Source organism: Xyrauchen texanus, chromosome 6 (assembly GCF_025860055.1).
Source record: "Xyrauchen texanus isolate HMW12.3.18 chromosome 6, RBS_HiC_50CHRs, whole genome shotgun sequence".
Classification (NCBI taxonomy): domain Eukaryota; kingdom Metazoa; phylum Chordata; class Actinopteri; order Cypriniformes; family Catostomidae; genus Xyrauchen; species Xyrauchen texanus.
The window spans coordinates 36,763,716-36,790,902 of record NC_068281.1 but is presented as its reverse complement, the minus strand read 5'-3'; the positions used below and the strand labels follow the sequence as shown (position 1 = coordinate 36,790,902).

Below are 27,187 nucleotides of genomic sequence, written 5' to 3'. Positions count from 1 at the left end.
TGTCTGTCTTGTAACAAACCTGGACTGGGATCAATGTTAGCGAGCAGCTCGAGGTGAGGTCTTAGCTGGTTGAGGTTGGCGGGGTCACCCGTCCTCTGCAGTGCGATGGTCAACTCCTGCACACTCTGAGCAAACGATGCTGGCGTCTGCAGCTAAAAGACAAGCAAGGTAACAGTAAATGTGATGTTAGGCAAGAAATCTTTATAAAGGAAATGAGAAGTGGGTGGAAATGAAAGAGGTATTGGGACACTATGGTATAATTTAGTATGACTGAGAGGTCACGTTTAGGCTGAATAATTTTGAACTTTTCCTATGTCAGACCTTGTCAATAATGGACTGCATGTGGGACTTATGGGACTGGTCTCCATAAAGTAGAGAAGACCACTGATCGGGGGCGATACGGAGTCCTCCCTCCATGGCAATTTGAACAATCTGAGAGTCATGTTCCCGCCGAAGTGCCTCATACGTGCGGAACTCCTCTTTCAACTGCATTAGTGATGAATCCTCATCTCGTTTAGTCACCTAAAATTGAGATTCAAGAGAAACTACAGTAGTTAGAGGGATGACTTACTTTCCTTTGTGGAACAAAAATGGAGATGTTAGGCAGAAAGACAGTCACAGTTCCCACTCACTTTTATTGTATAGAAAAAAAGATGCAGTGAAAGTTGACTAGAGGTGGGTATACATATTTCCTGATTCGATTCAAATTCACAAGCTCTCGAATCTATTCAATATCGATTCATATGGGTATATTTTGGTTATAATGTCCATTTTGCTTCCATATGAAAGACATTTTCTCCCAGCTAATGCTCTTCATTATACAGGGGACCTTCTGATTAGGTACATTAGGAAAATATACATTTTACCAATTATATTTTATTAGTTTTTCATTACTCTGGTCACAATTTAGCTTATTAAAAATGAACAAATCCAGGTATTTGATTGAAATATAATTTATGCAATATAATATCAGATTTATTGATTGATCAATCTGATATTATATTGATATTATATTTTCTTACATGTTTATTTATCTACATAATTTTTATGCATAATTTGTACTACTTACATTGATTTGTTGAACGTGCTAAAAACCGGTATTGTCTTGAAGAGAACTGATATTTCTGTAAAAAAAGCATCTGTAAATGAGCGCATATTACCAAGAGGACTCGAACGGCTTTACCCAATTTGTGCCATTCCTGATTAGAATACAATTTTATTTGTTGTTGTTTTTTATAAAAAATTGACTATACGGATCAGAAAAGGTTTTAAAAGAGACACTATTCAACGACAAATGAGTTGCATGGATCTAGTCTTTGGACACAACGAGTCAAACCAAACTTTAATTCTCAGCACACAGTGAAAGGATCTCACTGCTATATACTTCATCACTATACCACTCAATCATTGCTGAGTGAAATCTGAACATTTACCAGCCAGTGGCTAATCTCAGACTTTCTTTCCTTTTTTCCTTCTATGGCTATATGGCGAGAGCCAGTTTGGTTATTCAAGAGTAAAACTAAAAAAGGTGTTTAAGATTTAACTTTGAAGAATAATACAGGTTCCTCAAGCGTGTAGAAGCGTTACAGTCCAGTAAGACTTGTTTAATGGATAGTGGGTTCTGACAGGATGGACGACTTGATCCCAAAAATTATTAAAAGGTAATACGTGTCTTGACGATTATTAAAAGGGAATACGTGTCTTGTCCCACAAACAGGATTTATTTCCCATAATTTGTTGTTTAAACACTGATCCCATTCTGACTGCCATTTGTTTTTAGTGTATATGTTTAATGTTGGTTTTAGGTCTGTGAGCGGAATAAAGTGTTTTACTGGTTCTGAGGATAATGCTTCTTTGGCAGCTCTATCTGCTTCTTCATTACCACAGATTCCTGAATGACCAGGTACCCAGCAGAAAATAATAAAACATTTATTGGATTCCAGAGATTGTTGGGTGATCGGTTTTTATAAACTCCAATGCTTCCAGACATGATTTAGATCAGTTATCATTAAAAAAGATTTCTGTGGAACAGTCTCAATGAACTTCAGTGCTAGTAATAAAGCATTTGCCTCTGCAGTAAAAACTGAACTCTGGTCAGGGATGCATATGCATTGACACAGTTGACTTGTTGCAAAGGCTGCTGCCACTTGATTTCCAGATTTGGATCCATCTGTGTATATTGGGATATGTTGTGGGAACACTGCTCTTAAATCCTTTTTATTTTTGTTTCTCGTTAAATCCAGATGGATTTGGGGCTTTTTGAGATCCAATGGGGGGATTTCGCAAAAATGCATCAGCTCCAGAACATTTAAATCCACTTTCAGATTCTCCAGATGGGTTTTTAATACGTAGGCCAAATGGATGAATGTGACTTGGTTTTCTTTCATATAGTATTGAATGTTGAGTTGAGAAAACTGCTGGATAGGCTGGTGTAAAGGGATCAATGGAAAGGAGGAGGCGAGAACCGGCTTTTCAATATAAATAATAGTTTTAATGAGAAACTTAAAAGACAACATAAACACACACATGACGGACATGTCCGTAAACTATCTCTCTCTCCTGCACGACACCCTGCAGTCGACCTTTATACCTCGGAGGCTTGATTAGCCTAATACGGGACCGGGTGCGTAGGATCACGACCCGGCCCCGCCCTTCCACAGCTGGATTTTCTTCTTTTTCCTCAAGTTTGTTTGCATATTGTAGGGCCAAAGGTTCATTGACTTCCACATACAGTATAAACTTTGAATTGGCGATTTTCTGTATGCTCCTAAGGCCGGTCGAATACCTTGGTGATGAACAGTATCTAGAAGTCATATATATGATCTCCTAGCTGATCCATAAATTATGCTTCCATAGTCCAGCTTTGAGAGAATCAAGGTTCTGTACATATTCATAAGAGTTGAACTGTCTGCTCCCCATTTGGTTTTGGATAAAATCTTAAATGTTCATGGCTTTTTTTTTTCTTTTCTTCAATAATATAATATAAGGGATTAAAGACAGCTAACAATCAAAGTTGATACCAAGGAACCTGTTCTCTTCAATGACTTTGATGTGGACTCCGTCCATAAACAACTCTGGTTCATTGTGCAATGAACGGAGCTAACAGAAATGCATACAGAGAACTTGAAACCATTCTGAGGTGACCAGGAGTGCATTTTGTTTATCTTCAGTTGGATTTTTCACTCGATAGTATGCATGTACTTGCTTCTGTAGCAAATGCAGATGTAATCTACATATAAACTACAATGAACATCAGAACCAATGACTTTCACAATGCTGTCTATTTTAATACTAAAGAGAGTTACTGATAGAATACTACCTTGAGGTACTCCGAGTTCCTGTTAACGTAAATTAGACAAGGTGTTTTCTAACTTTACTCGAAAAAGTCTGTTCGATAAAAAAATGTCAAAGAAGATTGACAGGTGACCTCTAAAATTCATTAGATACATATCCTTTAAAATGTCATGATTCAAAGTCGTGTCGTAGGCTTTCTGCAGATCAAATAACAACATTCTCCTTTCTATTGAAAGCATCATGAATATAGCTTTCAAGACAAATAAGATGATCTGAAGTGCGTCAGCCTTTCCTGAAACCACATTGGACATTACTTATGTGATGTTCAGATTCTGGTACCCAGACCAGGTGATCATTGACCATCCTCTCCATTGTTTTACATAAGCAGCTGGTTAAGGTTCTAGGGTGATACTTTATGGGATCACTATGGTCTTTTCCTGGCTTTGGAATAGGTATTATTTCTGCTTCATGCCAAGCAGGTGGAATTTTTCTGGATATACAGATGGAGTTAAAAATTCTAAGGAGCATTTTCAGAAAGAGGTGGGGTAGACTCTTTAAAAATTGATAGTGGACATTATCTGGTCCAACAGCTGTGTTGTGGGATTTTTTAATAGCTCGCTGTAGCTCTTCAATGGAGAAGGGTTGGTTGTAGGGCTCTGCATTGCTAGAGCCAAAGTTAATCTTCTCTTTTTCTTGTTGAGAGCATGAAATATTCAAAAAGCAGGAAGACAGTTCTCAATAGATTAATTGCTTTCGAATGTTTTAGCTAGAATGTTTGCAATTTCTTGTTTTGACGTCAGCAGTATATCATACTGTTGATGTGTTGTATTTGAGGGCCATTGTTTTTTCCCTTCATTATCCGTATCAAGTTCCATATTTGGTTTGATGAAGTACTTGTTGTCAAGTTGGAAATTAATCTTCTCCAGTCTGACAAATTAAGTAGATTGCAGAGTATGTTCCATGTCCCGGGTGTAAGTAGGTATTTGATCCATTATTTAGAAGGCATAAAGTATGGTTATCTATCAAATCTTCTTACCTTTTGTATTGCAATGATTGCTGCCCCACAGAAAGTTGTGACTATTAAAATCACCCATGAGAATAAAGGGGGTGGGAGCTGAGCAACAAGGTCCGTGTGTGTCAAGCTTGAGTTTGGAGGAATGTAGATATAAACGGCTGTGATAGTTTTCTGCAGAGTCAGTCGTACTGCTGTCACCTGAAGGTTGCTTTTAATATTTTTGTCTATGGATCACATAATTTCTTATTAAAATGGCTGTACCACTGGAAGCCCGCTTGTCATTGGGACCGAAGTTGTTAAAAATACAAAATAAAAATTAAAAGAGAAAGTACAATCTGATGGTAATTGTGTTTCCTCAAAACATATGACTATAGAATTGGTGATTGCAATTACACGTTAGCAATGTAAAATTAGCCCTGAACCACGTTGTTGCAGCCATTGGATCCGTATCCATACCTTTGACAGTTGAAACACTGCAGAGGGTTGGGTACAAATAGGTCAACCAGAACACTTAGGTATCCAATTCGAATTTTTTCCTGGTAATAGCAGTTTATTAAAAGTGAGGATGTACATACTAGTTTTGATTGTTTGCTCTTCTCTCTAGATTATTATTCTTTCAACATTAGTTACTCCTTGAGTCTTGAGCTCATGCTTTATTTCTTCTTCATTCACGTTGTGGGAGTCTGAGAAATATATGATGTTCAGTTCTCCTAAATAGAGCAGTCCCAGGGCAAGTCTTGACCAGCTGATTGATTGGATCAAGCCATTCCAACCTCCCACCTACGTGAAGTAGGAGCCAAAGTACTGTGTTGAAATAACGGAGTGCGCAGAAGGTCCCCTGAGATCGATATCGATCACGATGCATCGGAAAATCTATATTTGTCCTAATGGTGACTGAGACTAACATACTGCCCAACTTTTTTTGTGTTTCACAGAAGTCATATGTGAGTAAATTATAACAGAATTTCCTTTTAATAACCCCATTAATGTTATTACAAGTAAGATGTTAAGCCAGTGAAGAAAAGGTTACTTGTACACTGAGAGCAAATGACTTGAATCTGATTAACTCCCATTAGCTTTGAATCTAATTAACACAACATAAATCACCAATTCATAAGATCTAATTCATGAAAAAGAGGAACTACCTTGAAGCAGGAGGCACGGTATAGGAGCTGAACTACATGTCCAATACTGGTTTTGGAGGCCTGAGGAAACCTTGGCTCCAATCTCTGAACCACAAAGAGGACCAAAACCTTCCTGGAAAGAGCAGATCCATCTTCCAATGCCAACAGCACCAGCTTTAGTGCCTCCTCCTGCATGGCTATAAAGAAATGCAGGGCCAACATATAAGACACTAGAATCAAGATTTCCATCCGTAAATTGTCAAAAGAAACTCTTACAGTGCCATCTTACCTGGGCCCAGGAACTGGCAGCCTCTGGCTCTCACAGCAGCCCACAAGTTGGAGGAGAGCTGCTGGGGGTTTTGGTGCTGCAGGATGAGCTCTGTGACAGTTCTTTCGCCCAAAGAGCGGGCTGCCCGCATGGCCCTGATCCTGCCCTCCTCCTCCACCAGCTGACAGTGCACCAAAGTCACCAGCTTCCTCTGCATGGGGCGGCTCAGCATGCTCTGAGCAGCATTACTCAACCCCACTCCTAGACAAAGCAAACAAAAATATGCTATGGATTTTGGCCAAGACCAATGCGGTGACATAAACGTGTAATTCAGCTAAAAATGAAAATTCTGCCATGATAATTTCCTCACCTTCAATTTGTTCCAAACCCATATGACTTTCTTCCGTGAAACACAAAAGGAAATGTTAGGTAGTATGTAAGACTCAATCACCATTCACTTTTCTATGGAAAAAAGTAGCTTGGAAGTGAATGGTGACTGAGGCTGACGGACAATCATACATCATCGTGTGTTTTAGGTACATTTTCATTTTAACCTCTTAAACTCGTTCACACTCAAATCTAAAAGCTCCACGTTTACACATACAGTGGACTAATTTCATAAAAATTGTCACTCCCTATATTTTAAGAAATTATTGCAATAATTTATATATTACATTGTATATGATTACAATTTTATGATAAAGCATGCCATTTAAATTCTGTGTCCTCTGTTTAAAAGCAAAAAGTCTTATTTTAATCCACTGGATGGCAGCAAGTACTAGAAAAAATAAATTCCTCTATCATCTTCCATCACATTATACTGATCTGTAATGTAGGTCGTGCTCTAAAACATTTTAGCCATCACCCATAGACAACAAGTCTTTTTTTGAAGTGCTGAGAGCTTCCACAATGTTTTGTTGAATATATTGGCTTCTGAGGTGTCTAAAAGTCTAAAGGTGTCATTGGAAAGCAGAGAATCCCAGCTTTACAATGATGTGTAACATTTCATCTTCTATTGATTGGAATCTATTGCTGATGATTTGTTTCTCATACTTTTCATGTATTCTTTTCATGACTTCATGTTTTGTCAACAAAATAAATTGACAACATTTGATTATTCATCCAAGCAATTAAAAAACAAGTGAACAAGTAATTTATTTGACTCGTTTTAAAGCTAACAACCCAAGGTAAACTTTTGTATAAAAATTGAGCACAGAAAAGTGATGTTTGCATTTTATGCCTTACCAAAATAAAATTTCACTTTGTGATATTTTTTAAAATAATCCAAACTGTGGTATTATGTCATCAAAATAAACTGTACAATCACCTTCCTGAGACTGAGTGCAATCATTTGATATATGATTTTTCTATTTAAATGTGAAGGACTTTTATATTCATTTTAAGATTTCTACAATGTAACCTCTATGTGGGGCCAATTTGCGACACAAATATTTTCAGGTATTATTTTGTTATTTTATGAAACTAAAGTTTTCTCAAAAAAGTTCTGATTCTAAGCTTTCAAATTATACCAATGATATGCAAAAATTATGCATCCAGGGACTTCCGTTTTTAAGTGTTAAAACGGCTTGCCATATGGCGCCTCTCAGAGTTTAAGAGGTTTAATGAGTGTACAAGAGCAAGTCAGTTACCTCGTGCACTGCTGAGGGGTTTGAGGTAGAGGGCCAGCTCCTCAACACACTGTCGTGCCTCATCATAATGCTTGGTGTCCTCTGGACAGGTAATGAGTGCCACAGGTTGCTGTTTGGACACCTGAGAGAAAGACTAATTAAATGAAGTATACACAGATAATCTATTTAGACATGCAAAAAACTATGGTGAAGCTATGTAGCAAAAGAGGTCAAAATGTCCCACCTGACCCCCGACCAGCTGTAACAGGGCAGAGTTGACGGGCAACTGCTCAATGTCAGTGTTTATGGCCGTCTGATCGAATGGACAGGCCTTGCGGTGCAGCTTGTTGAGGCACATCTTGCAAACTGTGTGGCCACAACCCAGACTGATGGGCCGACGCACAGTCTCTTCGAAGGTTTGGGTGCATATTGGGCACAGTAAAAATTCTGTCCATTGTGGAGCTTGTACAGGCATCGTAGCAAGGGTGTTCTACATGTAAAAAAAGGTGAGGGGGTTTCTCCAAGGTGTGCGTGCGTGTCTGTGTGTGATTGGGTGTTTCATTTAACAAAAAGGAACAAAATAGATTGGGAGGAAAAATGGAAGATTCCACTGGAATCAAAAAATCTTCTCAACACAGGAGTTCTTGAATAAGTTCACACATCCAGGGTGATCAACACATGGTGTGAAACCAGAAACCTGGAACAAAAGAGATGCAGCTGATGAAAATAATTTAATAAGTATGGAAAAAAGAAACCAGCATAGTTACTAGGGATTGCTTTATGTCGTGAACCAAAATAAAATTACAAACCACATTGAATTCAAAGATGAATCCAAGCACTCCACTTTCATTTAATAATGTGTCTTATAAATACCCTTTCTGTTCTTCTGTCAGATAAAAAAGCAGGGCTCAATATTTTTTCACTGGCCCCAACACAAAAATGACAAATAGCTGTTTTTACCATCATGGCTTTAAAAAATTATGTCAGAAGATAAATATTTTTAACATATCTTATCTTTTTGATATAATGTACCCCAGGGGCCTGGGTAGCTCAGCGAGTAAAGACGCTGACGACCACCCCTGGAGTCGCGAGTTTGCATCCAGGGTGTGCTGAGTGACTCCAGCCAGGTCTCCCAAGCAACCAAATTGGCCCGGTTGCTAGGGAGGGGAGAGTCACATGGGGTAACCTCCTTGTGGTCGCTATAATGTGTGGTTCTCTCTCTCAGTGAGGCGCGTGGCGAGTTGTGCGTGGATGCCGCGGAGAATAGCGTGAAGCCTCCACGCGTGCTACGTCTCCGCGGTAATACGCTCAACAAGCCACGTGATAAGATGCACGGATTGATGGTCTCGTACGTGGAGGCAACTGAGATTCTTCCTCCACCACCCAGATTGAGGCAAGTCACTACGCCACCATGAGGACTTAAGAGTGCATTGGGAATTCCAAATTGGGGAGATAAAGGGGAGAAAATAATACAATGTCCCCCAAAACTGAATCACATTTATAATTTGCAAGATATGATTTATGCCTTATGTAATCCCATATATGCGCTTTACAGATATCAATTCATAAATACATCATATTAACCTCAGCCGACCTGCCATTTACACATGTGCTTTTAAGCCAAGAGTTCTGTGGAGGAGATTATGGGTTTTTGGTCAACCGTTTAGTCATGCTGTCATGCAACATGTGCCCATGTGTAGTGTTTTCACAAGAAGGATCAAAGATTATTCACTGAGTTAAAGATTTGATTATTGGCTGAGAGAACAGACTTGCTACTAAATCGGTTGTGATGTGTAATATACAGTAGGTAGATATTAGGACTAATCTGTGAATTAACAATGTGTATATAACATGAAATCAGACAACCCAAACTGACTGATATACAAAGAACAAAAACACCTGTATGGTCCAGAAATGAGACACGTAACAGGTGTTTTGGATATTGAGCAGCAGACACGTGTAGAACTGGGGTTTAACAAAGTTTTTTACATCTCATTCTGCACTTCATCTCTAAAGGCGGATTAATGAGAGAATATGTGTTTGTTTTTTTACAGTGGGAATAAAACTAGCGCTCTGTCCCTTTACGAGAGCGCATGCATGTTAAACAGACTACACTGCATGGGGAGAGATGATGATTAAACATATAAATCGAGAGACATGGATTTTCATTCCTATAGAAAGAAACTGTTGATTTCTTGTGTTCCAATGCGTGGATTACTAATTTTTCCAACATGTAAAAATGAAATATTTTGGGATTTCGCACACTGTAAACAAGGAATGTGTGGGGATACTTAAAATGTTGCACAACACATTAAATCCCACTATGAAATTCATTAAGTGGGGGAAATATTAGGAAAAGGGAAATATTAATTTTAATCACAAATAGCATGGATGCGCTCTCTCGTAACTCTGTGCGAGCCTTTGAGATGCAGGAACTTTTAAAGGCTAATTTACACTGTGGGGTGAACGGGCTTCACTTAGTTCGCCTACAAATGATGACTAAAAACAATGATGTTTTTGTTCTGTCAAGGTGTTTGTTAGGTGAGATTTCTCCTGTTCGAGTACATCTCTGAAATTCTTGACCCAAGAGAACTCGGCTGGTCGAAGAGCTTTGATGATTGGTTAAAACTATATGTGGGTGTGGTTTGGATGTGACAGTCTATTTACAATCGCTTGTGCCAGCTGAGGAGTTGTTACTAGGGATGCACCGATACCAATTTTTCTCTTCCGAACCGATATCGGGAATCTCAGTATCGGCCGGTACCGATCCGAGTTGCTTTTTTGCATTATCAGTTTAGAATATCTTTACACTATTGTGTGGAACTAATTGGGAGTTCTCTTTAAGAAATGCATGAATTCAATATAAATGTATAGCTTATTAAGAAACACTTTATTATTAATTAGTATACTGGATAATGTAGCAGCAAAATTAACAGTAATTCCAGTACAAGTCATCAGTAGAAAATACGTTTTTATTTTTTTTTTTCAGATATAAGTCCACTTTTCATTCACACAGTTATCTATTTGAATCTATTAAACTTAAATATGATTATAATTTGTAAACAAATGATAATAATAATATATTATAATAGTAATACATCTCAATCGTGCACCCCTCACACTTTTATTTTGACATTCTTAACTTGTTATATCTGCTCTGTAGATAAAAAATTTTTTTTAAAAAGGTACTAAAAGAATTACTTGAATCAGAATCGTTGAGAGGAATCGGAACAGTTACATTTCTTACGATTCCCTTCCCTACCCACAATAAGAAGAAATGTTAGTCAGTTTTTACTAGAAGTGGTTGACCAATGCAGGTTTTTCAATGACCATGGACGGCCAATATAAATGTAAATTAACAAAATACAATTTAACAACCGCAAATCCGATGTACACACTTTTCAAAACACTTAGGGTGTGTTCGCACTTGTAGTTCAGTTCTCTTGGTCTGGACCAAAAAAGAAAATTATACATTTAGTCCTGGTTCGCTTTTAGTTTTTAACACCGAACCTAAAGATACAAAACAAAAGACATCAGTAAAAGTCACAACCTGTTTGTACAGCTTTTATGATGTATACTTTGCGACGGAACTTGCCGAACATCCAAAACAATGCTGGCTGCTGGGCGAAATGCACTGGTTGGATTTATATACAGTGGGTACAGAAAGTATTCAGACCCCCTTAAATTTTTCACTCTTTGTTATATTGCAGCCATTTGCTAAAATCATTTAAGTTCATTTTTTTTCCTCATTATTGTACACACAGCACCCCATATTGACAGAAAAACACAGAATTGTTGACATTTTTGCACATTTATTAAAAAAGAAAAACTGAAATATCACATGGTTTTGGGTATCCTCTGCCATTCCTCCTTGCAGATCCTCTCCAGTTCTGTCAGGTTGGATGGTAAACGTTGGTGGACAGCCATTTTCAGGTCTCTCCAGAGATGCTCAATTGGGTTTAAGTCAGGGCTCTGGCTGGGCCATTCAAGAACAGTCACGGAGTTGTTGTGAAGCCACTCCTTCGTTATTTTAGCGGTGTGCTTAGGGTTATTGTCTTGTTGGAAGGTGAACCTTCAGCCCAGTCTGAGGTCCAGAGCACTCTGGAGAAGGTTTTCGTCCAGGATATCCCTGTACTTGGCCGCATTCATCTTTCCCTCGATTGCAACCAGTCGTCCTGTCCCTGCAGCTGAAAAACACCCCCACAGCATGATGCTGCCACCACCATGCTTCACTGTTGAGACTGTATTGGACAGGTGATGAGCAGTGCCTGTTTTCTCCACACATACCGCTTAGAATTAAGGCCAAAAAGTTCTATCTTGGTCTCATCAGACCAGAGAATCTTATTTATCACCATCTTGGAGTCCTTCAGGTGTTCTTTCATGTGTCTTGCACTGAGGAGAGGCTTCCGTCGGGCCACTCTGCCATAAAGCCCCGACTGGTGGATGGCTGCAGTGATGGTTGACTTACTACAACTTTCTCCCATCTCCCGACTGCATCTCTGGAGCTCAGCCATAGTGATCTTTGGGTTCTTCTTTACATCTCTCACCAAGGCTCTTCTCCCCCGATAGCTCAGTTTGCTCTAGGAAGGGTTCTGGTCATCCCAAACGTCTTCCATTTAAGGATTATGGAGGCCACTGTGCTCTTATGAACCTTAAGGGCAGCAGACATTTTTTTTGTAACCTTGGCCAGATCTGTGCCTTGCCACAATTCTGTCTCTGAGCTCTTCAGGCAGTTCCTTTGACCTCATGATTCTCATTTGCTCTGACATGCACTGTGAGCTGTAAGGTCTTATATAGACAGGTGTGTGGCTTTCCTAATCAAGTCCAACCAGTATAATCAAACACAGCTGGACTCAATTGAAGGTGTAGAACCATCTCAAGGATGATCAGAAGAAATGGACAGCACCTGAGTTAAATATATGAGTGTCACAGCAAAGGGTCTGAATACTTAGGACCATGTGATATTTCAGTTTTTCTTTTTTAATAAATGTGCAAAAATGTCAACAATTTTGTGTTTTTCTGTCAATATGGGGTGCTGTGTGTACAATAATGAGGAAAAAAAATGAACTTAAATGATTTTAGCAAATGGCTGCAATATAACAAAGAGTGAAAAATTGACGGGGGTCTGAATACTTTCCGTACCCACTGTATGTATATATGCTGGTATTTTTAAGAGTTAATAAAATGTGTAAAGGAGTCAAAACAGCACCAGGAATTCCTCCGTTGTACACAAAAACGAAGATATGCTGCAAGGACAGCTGACGATGTTTCCAATGCCTGTACCGAACTTTAATGGGCAACATAGCTCTTATGATGAGAAGAACCAGGTTTGCTTGAGATCAGTATTAGGCAAATTACTTCCTGTTATTGGTCCTTTTAAGGGTCGCAATGGTATGAGATTTTCAATGTACGATAACCGTCTCAGAAAATATCACGGTTTCACATTATACTGTTCTACACAATTATCATCAATTACAATTACCCTTAAAGGTTAGGGGGTTTTTTGGGTTGAAAAAATTCTCCCTTTTGAAAATAAATAGAATAAATAAAAAGCTAACAGAATTATAATAATAAACCGAATTATAAACATGATTAAAAAAAAAGCATGTAACTATAAAATGTTATATAACTAAAGCATGTTAGCATAGCATGTTAAATTAACTGCTAAATGAAAAATAACATTAGCTGTGTGAGCTTTAAAGTTTGTCCTATGATTATTAATAATTAACACATACTGCTCCTGTCTGTCCTTTTAACTCAGTGCTTCTCATCTGGTTTTGCTTCAGGACAGATTTTACATTGGAAATCATGTAACAACCTGCCATAGATTAAACATAACCTGTATTTAATGTATCTTGGGTTGTATTTCATTTTATGTTGCATAGTTTTGTTCATGGATTTCAAGTACAAGGACATGCATCAAGTGACATTATTTTTGTTGTTGATGTCAAATCTACAGGAAGTTGTCTCTCCCCTTTTAAAAATTGAAGAGCATATTTACTTACATGAGCACATTATTCTCCCGTTTGTTTCTAATTTCAAACATAATTTAAACAGAACATACATATTGCACAGGAGGAAAGGCTCCTCATTACCATGGTTAGGTCAGTGTAGCTAGTCTTAAATAATAGTAATAATAAATTAATGTATTTATGAAAACAAATTTTGAGGTCTGCACTCTGCAATATCGAGGGAAGCCCAGTTGTTGCACGCGCGCACCAGAGAGAAGAACAGATCATGACCGCGAGCTTGTTCCGTTACACTCGTGCGTAAGTGCAGATGAGAAGCCTTTAGCTGATTGCGAGATTATCATTAAATCTGCCTCAGCAGTCCTAAACAGGCTATCACCTGGGTGGGTGCTGAAATATCTTCAATGGGAGAACAATGGCATTGTTCTTACCCTGCTGTCCACGACCCAGTCCAAATAGACCTGCGACCCACCATTTGAGAAACAATGCTTTAACTCACACACACACACTTATGTCAGACCCCCTCGCCTCACTTCTCTCTCACATTTTCTCCACTGTATGTGTGTGGGGCAAGTTGATGAGTCTGACAGACAGTCAAGGAGGAAAGGAGATGTGCACGCGCAGGTGAGATTCTCCGTCCGGTTGCATTTTTTTCTCAATACCGTAGATAAGCAAATGTACATGGTATGATAACCGTAAATTTTCATACCGTACTATACCATGAAAATGGTATACAGATGCAACCCTAGTCCATTTAGATGTCTTTGGTCCATGCTGTGTTCATATATCAATCGAACAGCACAAGAGTTTGTTTGGATGCGGATCGAGACCCACTATTCAGGCGATCTCGGCCTGATTGTTTGGTGCGCACCAAGGTTCAGATGGCAGCATTCACACTTGTTCAAATAAACCACACTAACAGAGCAATCACACCAGAGTTAATTTTAATCAAACCAAACCTGCCAAGCGTGAACACACCCTTACTATATGGGGCCTGTGTAGCTCAGCGAATATTGACGCTGACTACCACCCCTGGAGTTGCAATTTGAATCCAGGGCGTGCTGAGTGACTCCAGCCAGGTCTCCTAAGCAACCAAATTGGCCCGGTTGCTAGGGAGGGTAGAGTCACATGGGGTAACCTCCTCGTGGTCACTATAAAGTGGTTCGCACTCGGTGGGGCATGTGGTGAGACTCCACATGTGCTATGTCCAGGGTCGTGTCTAGGGGGAGGCTGGGGGAGGCAGTGCCTCCCCTGAGAATTTGAGAAATAATCTGTCCATCTGTTGTTTTGAGTGTAGCCCCGAATGTATTTTGAATAGCTGACTGACAAATATGAAACCGGACAAAAGCCTATGTAAACCCCCGAAATCATAAGTTGCCTTATTTCATTGTGATTTGGCTTTGCACATACTGCATACAGCCTGTAAAAATAGACATAGGCATAATCTAGCCTATAGTATAAGTTCCTTTGCTGCCGGTATCCTATGGGCGACTCCGTTTCTTCCTCTCTGTTGAAGATGCAGCAGGTAGAGGAGGAGCTTGCACAGCCGTTGACATCAACTAACATTACTTAGTGGCGAGTTAACGGCAATTAGCAGGAAAGACAGCAAAAATTAAGCAAATGAGGCTTTGGGGATTTTTCCGAAAGAAGTCAGTGGGTAAGAATTCACATTTGTTTTTGTCCTTAAAGTCTTAAGATCATCATCTAACTGGCCTTCACCCACAGTAGGCTAAACCTCAAGAGTTGTAGCCTCTAACGTCCTTGTTTAGATTGACGCAGCTTGGTAGCTCCGAGTTAACGCAGTCGCCTCTCACGCCAGAGACCGCGGTTCGAGCCCCTTTCAGAGCGTACTTTTCTTGTTTATCAGGTGTTGTTTTCGCTAAGGATAACCAATAAGCATTAAAGGGTAACTAAACCCTAAACCAACTTTTTTTAGTTAATGATCTGTAAGAATGGGGCTTTATTAGTACTGGTCATTGATTCAAGTAATTTTTTTGACATTTGTGTATAAAGTGTTTTAATTCTACAATATATGGTGTAAAAACGTCTGAGTGCTGCCCTCTTCAGGTTGAACGGTGGCTACTGCAGTTTAATTTTCCTATTGGCTGTTTGCGGTAGAAAGCGGTGAGAGCTGACGTAAGCAGGTTCCAGCTCACCACGCCCTTGGTACGAGCTAGACACTGGCCCCATTCTCCCGTGCGCGGCTGCTTCGCTATGCGATGCGGGAGTTAAAACCGCAGTTTGAGCCAGCGGCTCGAATTGATATGGCTCCGGCCCTGTGTTCACAGACAATTCACCCTCCTCCACTTCAGGTGAAGGTGGGGGAGAAAAGTCCTCGACTTCAAAAGACCGCTCCGTGGCAAAGCTACTTGCGTCACTCCAGTAACTCTCCATTTTAGAGTCTGACAGCAGCTGTCAATTAATCCGTCACTACGGGTCTCAGGTGCATGCCCCCGCTCAGCCCCGCCCTCGGTTCGTCCCCTCTATCCCCGCTGGGGTCTGCCCACTTTTCCAGCATTTTTCAAATATTGCTAGTGGGTGGAGTCAGACTCTGAGCAGGGGTTTAGTTACCCTTTAACATAAAATGTATGTGTGACTTGTTTTGTGATATTAGTTTGTAAGAAATATACACTTTGATTTGATTAAATGGTTTTGTAGAGGGTAGGAAAGATGAGCTACAGACTGAGGAGCAGCAGCAGCAGCTGTGCCAGAATCAGGCATGGAAACTGGTAACAATTATTAATAAGTCACTTTAATTTAGAGAAAGTTAAAAGTGAAACATTGTTTATCCCAATGATCCTAATGAAAGGATTTTGACAGATGAATTATTCTCATAGAGATGATGAGAATTATATACAGTTCGATGACATGGTGTGTCAATGAACTTAGACTAAAGTCATTCATGTATTGCTTTAACTTAGGATCTTATACATCATTTTGACTATTTATGTCAAAAAATATAAATTATTTATATTCAATATTTTTTTTACCTCACTTTACTCACTATAATATAACTCTTTTATGATGACTTTATGTTAATGTACATGAAAATTCAAGAATCATGATAGATCTAAGGGCAATCCCACTGATCTGCTCTTCACAATACATTTTCTTCAATGGTATTGGTCTACAATTTGACATATGTAGCACTTGATGAATTAGTTGTTTGAAGCTGATTTGCAATAAGTTATGTGCTGTATCTGTTCTTTTGCATCACAGATGATTCAGGGAGGAGAGAGGATGTTGAGGATAGTACTAGAGTGGAAGATTTAGGAACTGTAGAAACAGGCCCAGCCAGAGCAAAACTCAAAGAATACCCTCTCACCAGCTTTGGACTACAGAGAAGTGGTTGCTAGTGTGAAAATAAAATGGTCTGGGCTAAGCCCCGGATGTCCTTCAATGCTGGAAACGCCTCTGCATCTGATGATAAATTACAATTTAAAAGTGGATTGTTTTGTGCATATTTTTCCATCGCTAGCAGATGAGTGAGGTCTGACACAACAAAAATCCAGTTTAAGCACTATAGTCTAATAGGGGCCCTGTGCCTATCTCTGGGTTCCTGGCTTTGAAAAAGATATGCACTAAAACAGATTTTGTGTAGTATAGCTTTTTTCAATTGTTTATGTTGCCCCCCCAAACAAGCCAAATGCCCCCCCAAACATTATATCCTGGTAACCCCTCTGGCTATGTCTCCGCGGTAACCGCGCTCAACAAGCCACGTAATAAGATGCTCGGATTGACTGTCTCATATGCGGCGGCAACTGAAATTCATCCTCTGCCACACAGATTGAGGAGAGTATAAATCTATTGATAATATTTGATAAATCTATTGGTCAGATTTTAGAACTGACACAAAGGAAAGAGAACACTTCTTTTAATCGGCCGACGCGGACAATCGATATATCGGTCTATGACTAGTTACTACCAAAACGAGCAATATATATATATATATATATATATATATATATATATATATATATATATATATATATATATATATATATATATATATATATATATATATATATAACTATAATATTACATTCTTATAACCCTAAATAGTTAGGAGCATGAGATTTAATACACAAAAGACTGTCATTACCTTAATTCATCAAAACAAATAATCGTATGCTGAAAATATTATGGCTCTGAGAATACCAGTATATGCTAACTCGTCTGTCAATAAACTCTATAGGTTAAGCAATTGTAAACTTATACGTGTCACATTAACTTATATGCATATTATTCGCAGTAGCGTATGGAAAGCCATCTCAGCTGCCCGTCAAAAGCGAGCAAAACTGCTTAACTGTTGTTTAATGTTTTGTTCTTGACAGTGCATTAGCTATAAAGCTAACAGTGTCGACTGGCTCTACTAATGGACTAAATAAGATAGCAACACATTTATCGTTTCAAAAACAACGTATGTGCATCGAGAAATAGCTAAACTGACTGCACAAGATGTTAGTTGCAAAGCTGAAATGAAAGGGACGAAAAGTGCAACACTGCAAGCTATCTGTACGAGATCCTACGATTACGTAACATAGCGACCACCGAACCTGACCAACACACACGATTATTACCCGCAGCACTCTCACGACACTGTGGCGGAAACATGTCACGCAAATACTTTGCTACGGTCACGTGGATAACTGTAAATAGACATTCTTGTAAGCAGAGGCCCCATGTAAACACAGCATTCTCTTTAGCCAGCCTGGTTAAAGGTAGCAAGCTACATCTGCTTACTTTAACGATCAATCTACTATGTTTCCATCGAATATGCCCCAAGATCAGATTTACTCACGTAGATGAATTATGTGATAATAATCACAAATAAAGTGTCCACACTAGAAACAAAATATTATAAACGGTTCAAGTCGAAGCTAAACATGCTAGACGTTAGCCAGCTGTCTGCGGTCCCCACCCAGAAACACACACATACTGCACACGCGAAATGCACCGTTCTGCAACGGACTGAAGCAAAAACACAATACAAATACAAGCACTCACCCATTCTGGTGGAGTATCGGCTATCTTCATCTTTTCATAAGAAAACGCTTTGTTATTTCCTCGGTCGCCATGTCGACCGTTATAACGGGTTGCCGAAGTAGTCCGGGAGTTCCTCGCATAAAAAACTAGCAACAGCGCTCAAGTTTAACGAGGAAGAGAAGAGCCGTGTCACACCCGGGGCGCCCCTTCTGGTCGAGCAGCGCACTGCATGCAGACTCGTAAACTGTTGCCTGGCAACAGCATCTATTCGGACTCAAATATAATTCCAAATAGAATCTGCATTTTTGTACTGTGATGAGGAGATTGGTCTATTTTGTTTTTCTCTATTGTTCTTGATTAAAACAATGTCAGAACATTTCATTCAGGTTTGCAAACACTTTTCAGGTAAAGTCGAAACTATGGCATCGAAATCGTCGATGTAGTTTGTGCGAAAAATGTGTTTGCAAATATGTACTTTCTGGTTTGGTCACATCGTACTTGGCATTGATTCTGAATTCATTTTGACCCAAGCAGGGCTGGGCCGATCATTTTGTGGGCAGTTACCCCCCTCATATTTACCACGCTTTTTGAACTTGGTGATATCACAATGAGCTTATCATTGAGGAGTGAGAGACGCTGCTGTACAGTCATTTACTTTGCTCTTCTGAATTTTTGAGGATGCATTCCCTCCCTTGCATACTCGGAGACTGCTCGTCACTGCTACCTTTAAATGCAGAGCGTAGCGTTAGAGAGGTCTCTTCAGCTCCAGGGATCGTGTAATCATGTCACCTTCATGACCTTTGCTGTCCACCGGCCCATGAGACACCCAGCCACTGGTCCAGTGCCCCCTCCCTACCTAAACCAAACCCGTCTCTGCACATCTAATCCTCAACTAGAACACGTCAATTACTTTCAGTGATATCACAGTCCCCTTAAAAACTTTATTTACACCTTTTGTGTTCATTTTGATTTAAAATAAATGACTTACCGATGACATACAGCCACAGTCCATCTTCGCTTACATGGATCGACAAGGGAATAATTGGGAAATTAGCAAAAGGTGAACTTGAACCCGGATGGTCCGCACTACTAATCAACTGTCATAGTAATGCCGCCACACTAGTTGTTAGGTTGCAGCTTGTAAAATTCACACATTTATCTCTCTGTCTTTTATTCAAAGCTTCTATTATATTTTTAGAGTTTTGACAGGTTCCATCAGACTATTGATGTGTATATAACCAGGCTGTGTGGCTAGTGCTATTTCCACTTATTGCAAATTATTATTTGGATATACTGAACCAGTGGTAGGGGGCCACGAGGCCCAATGTAGCCGCTTATGTCAGCACTCGTCCCAGGCAACAATTATAATTCTGAAACTACAATGAAGGTGAGCTTTTATGGGCTGTTCTAGCATTTATCCAAAGCGACAGAGCCAGGGACAATACCCCTGGAGCAACCTGGAGTTAAGTGCCTTGCTCAAGGACACAATGGTGGCAGCTGTGGGGCTCGAACCAGCATCCTTCTGATTACCAGTTATGTGCTTAGACCACTACACCACCACCACTCCATAATAATAAATGAGTAGTTTGGGGGGCCGGGGTAGCTCAATGAGTAAAGCCTCTGACTATAACCCCTGAAATCACGAGTTTGAGTCCCACCATGAGGACCTAATTTTTTTTTAAATAAATGAGGATTTTAAAATAGATGGTATAGTAATCAATAGTCTATATAGTAAATGGTCTGCACTTATATAGTGCTTTCTTTAACCTTAGAGGTTACCAAAGCGCTTTACACTGTGTCCCAATCACACACACTCATACACTAATGGCAGCATGCCATTGGAGCCTGCCATTGGGAGCAACTCAGGATTCAGTGTCTTGTTCAAGGACACTTCGGCATGTGGAGTCGTGTGGGCCGGGAATCGAACCGCCAACCCACTCTACCAACTGAGCCACAGCCGCCCCTATATAGGATATAGTATTGTACATTAACCAGCACTGCTTATCCTTTAAGAACTGCTTAAAACATATGAAGCCCAGATCTTCATTAACAAAATGTCTATAAAAAATTGTTCTGTGCTTAAAAAAGATTGTTTAAAATTGTTCTCAGAACACTGCATTCATGCTGCCAAACTATTTTAGTCATCAAAACAATCTGATTAATCTAAAATAGAATGGCATATTGTGTAGTACACATAGGATGGAAGTGGTTGCATAAGAGGTCTTAATAAATATGTATCTCTGTGAGTCTTGCATACACAAAGAAAAAGAAAATAGATCCTCCTAAATATTATTTCATGAAAAATGTCGATATTTACAGCACTGGAGGTTCTCACGTGGATTATATTTGTGTGCAATTGCAATCAGTATGTCTCTTAAAATATCTGTTCTATCACATGTAACCTTTATATATTGAGCCCATGTTTTAAATACTGTTTGTGTGGATTGCACCAACTTATGCAATAAAAAGCTATGGTTGACATCAAAGGAATTAAAGTACGCATTTATTTTCCATTTTTGTCTAATCCGTCTGATTTCTGCGAGGATTAACAGACCAATCATGAATATTGAGCGAGCGCTCGTAGGTTGGAGATGAAATCCACCACTAGTGGATGCACAGTGATATTTGCTGGTGGTACCAGAGAGAAGAGGAGCATAATGTGAATGCAGTTTGGAATGGGAACATTTATTCTTGGTTTGGGCCTTTACAATTATTCAAGTTTGAGCAAGGAGATGCAGGAATAAATCTACATGTTTTGTTCGAGCACTTTATACCACTGAAACTGTGAACAGTGACTCAAATGGATCATCGTTGAAAGAGGTAAGATGTTAGCATACATTAGTGCAAATCAGTGCAAATTAACTGTTTTCTGTTTACTTAACTATAACTTTATTTAGATTGTTCTTTAGGCCTAAGAAGAAACAGTGAAATATTTAATTTATTCATTTTTGTGTGCATTTGTCATAAACTGTTGGAGATTGTCATATTGTTGCAAACCTGTAGTATAATTTAATTTATAATTCTAGATTGCTGACAGAATTGATGTGACACTATGGAAGTATTAATATAATGCAAACCTGTATGCAGTATGTTGTGTGTAAAATGGATTCAAGAGTATTTAATCCTTTGGCATGGAAATCCATAGCATAGCTAATGCTGCCCCTTTATCTAGTTTAAATTTGTGTCTCTGACATTTTTTACTTTTAAGTGTCCTTTCATTGCCAATGGAGGTGGAGACAGAAGGAAGCCAAGATCTTTCTGGCAAACACCCACTAAGAAGTGGGGCAGAGAAAGATACTGATCTAACAGATGACCCTCAAATTGAGCCCTCCACTGCATTGAAATCCAAAGCATCTTTTACTTGCTGCTACCCTGAATCCCCAACAACTCTCTCTGGTTCAGCTGTTTCTGCCCTGCAATCTAAAGTTAATTCAGTGTCCCAGAGAAAGCTCAAGGGGAAGGAGAGAGATGATATATTGAACAAGTTTTTTAAAGAACAGTCAGGCAAGAAAAGTCAAGATGATGAGGTGTTGTCTCCTTGTCAAATAGAGAATACTGAGCAGAGCATACAGTCAAGCACTGGTGATGAAGAAGTGTTGAAACCCAAGTTTCAGGTGTTTACTGCCCTGGCCAACTCTGTGATGCAAGGAGACAAGGAGACTTGTATCAAAAGTGGGAAAGACACCGTATCTCAGGGTGCAGCTGGGATGTCCCGTGGGTTTTGTGAAGGGTCTAGCCTGGAGAACAATGCAGTAGGTGGTGCTGGTGAGCCTGAAGTGGACACTCCACCATCAAAGTCAACAATGTCTTCTCCCAGGCATTGGGCTCCCCCCAAGGGCTTTTGGAGAGTGTCCCGACCAGAGACGTTACTTCTAAATTCAGAGAGTCCATCCACACAGTCAACTCCAAAGGATGTACCGCCTATAATTGAGAAGGATTCAAAACGGAAGCCAAAGGTGAAGGCTGTGGGTGCAATGGTTCACAATGAGCTGCAAAGGTCTGACAGCTTGGAAAGTGCTTTTTGTGAGTGTCTCAAGAAGGAAATCAGCATGGCGGATCCAGTCTGTGGCCTATGGAAGGCAGACAGCTGGGAGACTGTGTGTTCAAGAGGAGGGACTTTGTCTCTTGCAGAGAAATTAGAGATTAGCAAGAGGTACTTGAACCAATACCAAGTCAAGGCCAATGAGATCACAAATTCTATGCATCCAGAGGGACAGTATCAACCACCAAAGAAGCCATACAGAGGTAAGTCCTTTGCTTGAAATCAACACGAAAAAGCATTCGCAAACCATTTGACCTAACAAATGTCAGTGTTCAGAATAAGTCAGAGCTCTTGTGGGCAGTCCCCTTAAACGCAAATGAAAAAAAATCTCTTTTACTTACGTATATTAAGTAAGTATTACTTCTCAAAACTGATAGGTAAAAAAAAAATAAAGTTTTATGTTTCTAGTAGTCTAACTTTGATTACAAACCACACACAAAAACATCTCTGATCATTACCAAAACTTTTTTTAATTCTACTTAACACAAAGTAGTCAATAATTGCTGATGGTTAATTGCCTTGTATGAGTTTTCACTATATTTATGACTTAACAAGCATGACTCATGTATTGGTCACTGAGCCAAAACTCACAGCAGGGAGGTTAGTATAATCTTTCAGAACAGATGTGCTTGCCTGTCACCGTAATAACAGATGTGGGGGAAGGGGCTGGGAGAGAGTGGGGCAGTGGAGATAACAGTGTTTTAATACTGTATGTTGGGAGAGCCTGAAATCTGCCAGCTTAGTTTTCAGGAGTGTTGTGTAATAGCAGACTGAAATCTATTGGCTTGGAGGGCTACAGGATGAGGGTTCAGTGGGTTTGAATTATCTTTCCATTTGCAGGTACCATAAAGCTTGCTTTAGTGAGATCTTGGGTCCATCAAGAAGCTGTTGACATCTTTTTATTTTTGAAACCTCTGTAGATTATAAGTATGTGCTTTATGTTATTCTACAGCAATATGTGTTTTGTCACAGATTTACCACCCTACGAAGTAGATGACTGGGATTCAGCAATCTTCACAAAGGAGCCTGTTTTTAACTATAGGTAAAAGACACTGTGCTAAACCAATCACATCACTGAACTGTAGTAGAACTCTGTGGTAGACAGAATACAAATCCATGTGAAAGACACGTATCCCATAATTTCAAGATTAAGACCACCACTCTGTATGTACACAACAGGCCCATGATAGAGATTACATAAAACAGATTTAAATTAATCGGATGTTCTGTAGATTGAATGATTTGTGATTTGTGGCAAGCATGGTGCAAGATCATCATTTTGATAATCTTAGTAGAGTTCAATGTTATATACATACAAGTATGAGCATGGAAAGTATACATTATAAAGTTTGGATGTCTTACAGGTGAAACTCGAAAAATTAGAATATCGTGCAAAAGTTCATTAATTTCAGTAATTCAACTTAAAAGGTGAAACTAATATATTATATAGACTCATTACAAGCAAAGTAAGATATTTCAAGCCTTTATTTGATATAATTTTGATGATTATGTCTTACAGCTTATGAAAACCCCAAATTCAGAATCTCAGAAAATTTGAATATTACATGAAATCAATAAAAAAAAGGATTTTAAATACAGAAATGTCGGCCCTCTGAAAAGTATAATCATGCATATGTACTCAGTACTTGGTTTGGGCCCCTTTTGCATTAATTACTGCCTCAATGCGGCGTGGCATGGATGCTATCAGCCTGTGGCACTGCTGAGGTGTTATGGAAGACCAAGATGCTTCAATAGCGGCCTTCAGCTCTTCTGCATTGTTTGGTCTCATGTCTCTCATCTTTCTCTTGGCAATGCCCCATAGATTCTCTATGGGGTTCAGGTCAGGCGAGTTTGCTGGCCAATCAAGCACAGTAATACCATGGTCATTGAACCAGGTTTTGGTACTTTTGGCAGTGTGGGCAGGTGCCAAGTCCTGCTGGAAAATGAAGTCAGCATCTCCATAAAGCTTGTCTGCTGAAGAAAGCATGAAGTGCTCTAAAATGTCCCGGTAGACGGCTGCATTGACTCTGGACCTTAATAAAGCACAGTGGACCAACACCAGCCGATGACATGGCTCCCCAAACCAACACAGACTGTGGAAACTTCACACTGGACTTCAAGCATCTTGGATTGTGTGCCTCTCCATTCTTCCTCCAGACTCTGGGACCTTGGTTTCCAAATGAGATGCAAAATTTGCTCTCATCAGAAAAGAGGACTTTGGACCACTGAGCAACAGACCAGTTCTTTTTTCTTTAGCCCAGGTAAGACGTTTGACATTTGAAGCCCATGTCCAGGACCCGTCTGTGTGTGGTGGCTCTTGATGCAGTAACTCCAGCCTCAGTCCACTCTTTGTGAAGCTCCCCACACATTTGAATGGCCTTTTCCTGACAATCCTCTCCAGGCTACGGTCATCCCTGCTGCTTGTGCACCTTTTTATTCCACACTTTTCCCTTCCACTTAACTTTCTATTAATGTGCTTTGATACAGCACTTTGAGAACATCCAACTTCTTTTGCAATTACCTTTTGAGGCTTTCCCTCCTTGTGGAGGGTGTCAATGATGGTTTTCTGCACAACTGTCAGGTCAGCAGTCTTCCCCATGATTGTGAATTCAACTGAACCAGACTGAGAGACCATTTAAAGGCTCAGGAACCCTTTGCAGGTGTTTAGCTGATTAGAGTGTGACACTTTGAGCCTACAATACTGAACCTTTTCACAATATTCTAATTTTCTGAGATTCTGAATTTGGGGTTTTCATAAGCTGTAAGCCATAATCATGAAAATTATATCTAATAAAGGCTTGAAATATCTTACTTTGCTTGTAATGAGTCTATATAATATATTAGTTTCACCTTTTAAGTTGAATTACTGAAATTAATGAACTTTTGCACGATATTCTAATTTTTCGAGTTTCACCTGTATAAGACACATCAAAACATTTGACAAATCGTCAATCTTTCATAAAATGTTCAGAAATTACTCAGGAAAGTGTAAAATCCCTTTTCTGTTGTGGACAGACCTCTGATTGCCACCACTGAAGTAACTCTCAGCCCACGTCTTGAGCAAGCAAAGCATCTGTTAGAGAGAGCTCGATTCAAAGCACGTTCTCAAAACCCTAAAAGTGACAACCCTACCTGCCCCGCTCAAAGGGAGGAACTGTAAGTGACCTCAACACTTTTTATTTGCTTTGTGTTGTTCCAAATAAAGGTTGTCCTAGTACACCTTTACTAACATCCTCAAACTACAGAGTGCAACAATTTGGTTTCAGAAGTAAATATTGCATACATTTTCCCATAGGGGAATTGATTATAAACACTTACATATTAACCTTTGAAGACAGATCTACTATGAGCTCCAAGGTTCTTAATCGATGGTTTATACTTCTGTTGAAGACATCTGTCTGCATTATTTGAACTTAATTTTCAAAGATCGTGTTTAAAGTGAATGAAGCAATGAGTCAGTCTTCCTACACTTTTAAACTACTTATATATTTATAAATATTTAGCAATATTCTTAAAATATATTGTTTCTATACTTCTATAGTCAGTGACTTTAAATCAAAAGTTTTCATATCACTTTGAATTTGATGATGTCATTCACAAGGCTTTATGGGATTGTGGTTCATTCCCTAATGAAAGACAGTAAGTACACAGTCTTGTACGTTTGTCTTTTTGTCCAATTTTCAAATACTTTTTAGCTTCAAATCCAAGTATGTAATGTTGTGATTCACCTCGGAGTTGGTTGGTTTCGTTCATGGTTTAGATCTCTTTTATAAAGGATTTTATAAAATCTCTATGGAAAAAATGTAGTGGCAGACACATCAAAAGAATAATAAAAACATAATTTGATAAAAGTCAAATCAAGAATTCATTTTGCATTTGTTTTTGTTATTAGAGTTGAATGCTGAATTATGTAACATCATGAAGTGATATAATTAAGATCATTAAATGATCTCTATTAGAGGTGTTCTCTAATAGTTCTAGTCTTTAATTTGTAGGGAGGTCTTACCAATCAGTGTTTCATCCATACTGCATGGTGCTGTTCTTGTCACGGCTCAGGAGGAGGTGACTTCCCCTCATCAGCAGTTGGACATCCGAGGCAGGAACCATGAACGTGGGGTGCGCTTACATCGGTATGGACACTCACCTACACGAGTACGTTTCGAAGATGAATCAGAAAAGGAGGCTGAGCGACGGTACCTGGAGCGGGTTCGTGAACGTGGGTCAATGGTGGTGGAGAAATCCCACTCCACCCAACAGCTAAAAGAAGAACCTGCGTTCAACATCCCAAAAGAAAGCAGGGGGACTTCGATAAATTGGTTAAACGTTGGTTTCCCTGTGGCCATACTGACCAAAGAGGGAGAGTGTCTAGCTGCCATGGTGCCAAATGAAGAAATGCTCAGGACATGTGAAGCCTGTGGGAGCATCTTGGGACCTGCACAGACCAAAGATTCTCCTGCCACAACAACACACAGTAGCATAGAATCTCGGGTGAAGGGAGCCCCTCGATGGGTCATCCCTGACCAATCCAGTCAAACCATGAGCCCAACCTTCATGGAAAGGATTGCTTTCACTGGAGGCCACAGCCTGGCTGAAAGTGTTGGAAGGGGAGGTGTGGGTGGTGCAGGTGAAAGTACGTCAGCTTTTGGGAAATTGCGAAGAAGGAGCAGGAAAGGGGAGAGCAGAGGTGAAACAGGTCATGGCCCCTATGCCCGATGTCAGGATCTTTGGACACAGAGAAGAAACTCTAAAACCAGGTCAAGTCTGGAGGATCTTACTACTCACTCTAAAGTTATGAAGACACCTGCACAAGGTGTCGCTTTTGCCACAGAAACCTTATCTGTGCTTGAGAATAATGATCTCA

General features: G+C 39.6%; 1 protein-coding gene across 2 annotated transcripts in view; it reads right to left on the bottom strand.

Annotated features, from left to right (window-relative positions):
• The window catches only part of LOC127644702 (roquin-1-like), a 43,940-nt gene extending 25,492 nt beyond the window's left edge, over positions 1-18,448 (bottom strand). For both annotated transcript variants that reach the window (XM_052128024.1, XM_052128025.1), the window contains exons 1-7: positions 18,306-18,448; positions 7,574-8,026; positions 7,351-7,471; positions 5,723-5,962; positions 5,455-5,630; positions 322-522; positions 20-152 (exon numbers count right to left, since the gene is read on the bottom strand). In XM_052128024.1, the coding sequence (XP_051983984.1) occupies positions 20-152; positions 322-522; positions 5,455-5,630; positions 5,723-5,962; positions 7,351-7,471; positions 7,574-7,804 (1,102 nt within the window). In that variant the 5' untranslated portion in view covers positions 7,805-8,026; positions 18,306-18,448. The remainder of the gene's footprint in view (positions 1-19; positions 153-321; positions 523-5,454; positions 5,631-5,722; positions 5,963-7,350; positions 7,472-7,573; positions 8,027-18,305) is intronic.
• Between the last annotated feature and the right edge of the window lie 8,739 nt (positions 18,449-27,187).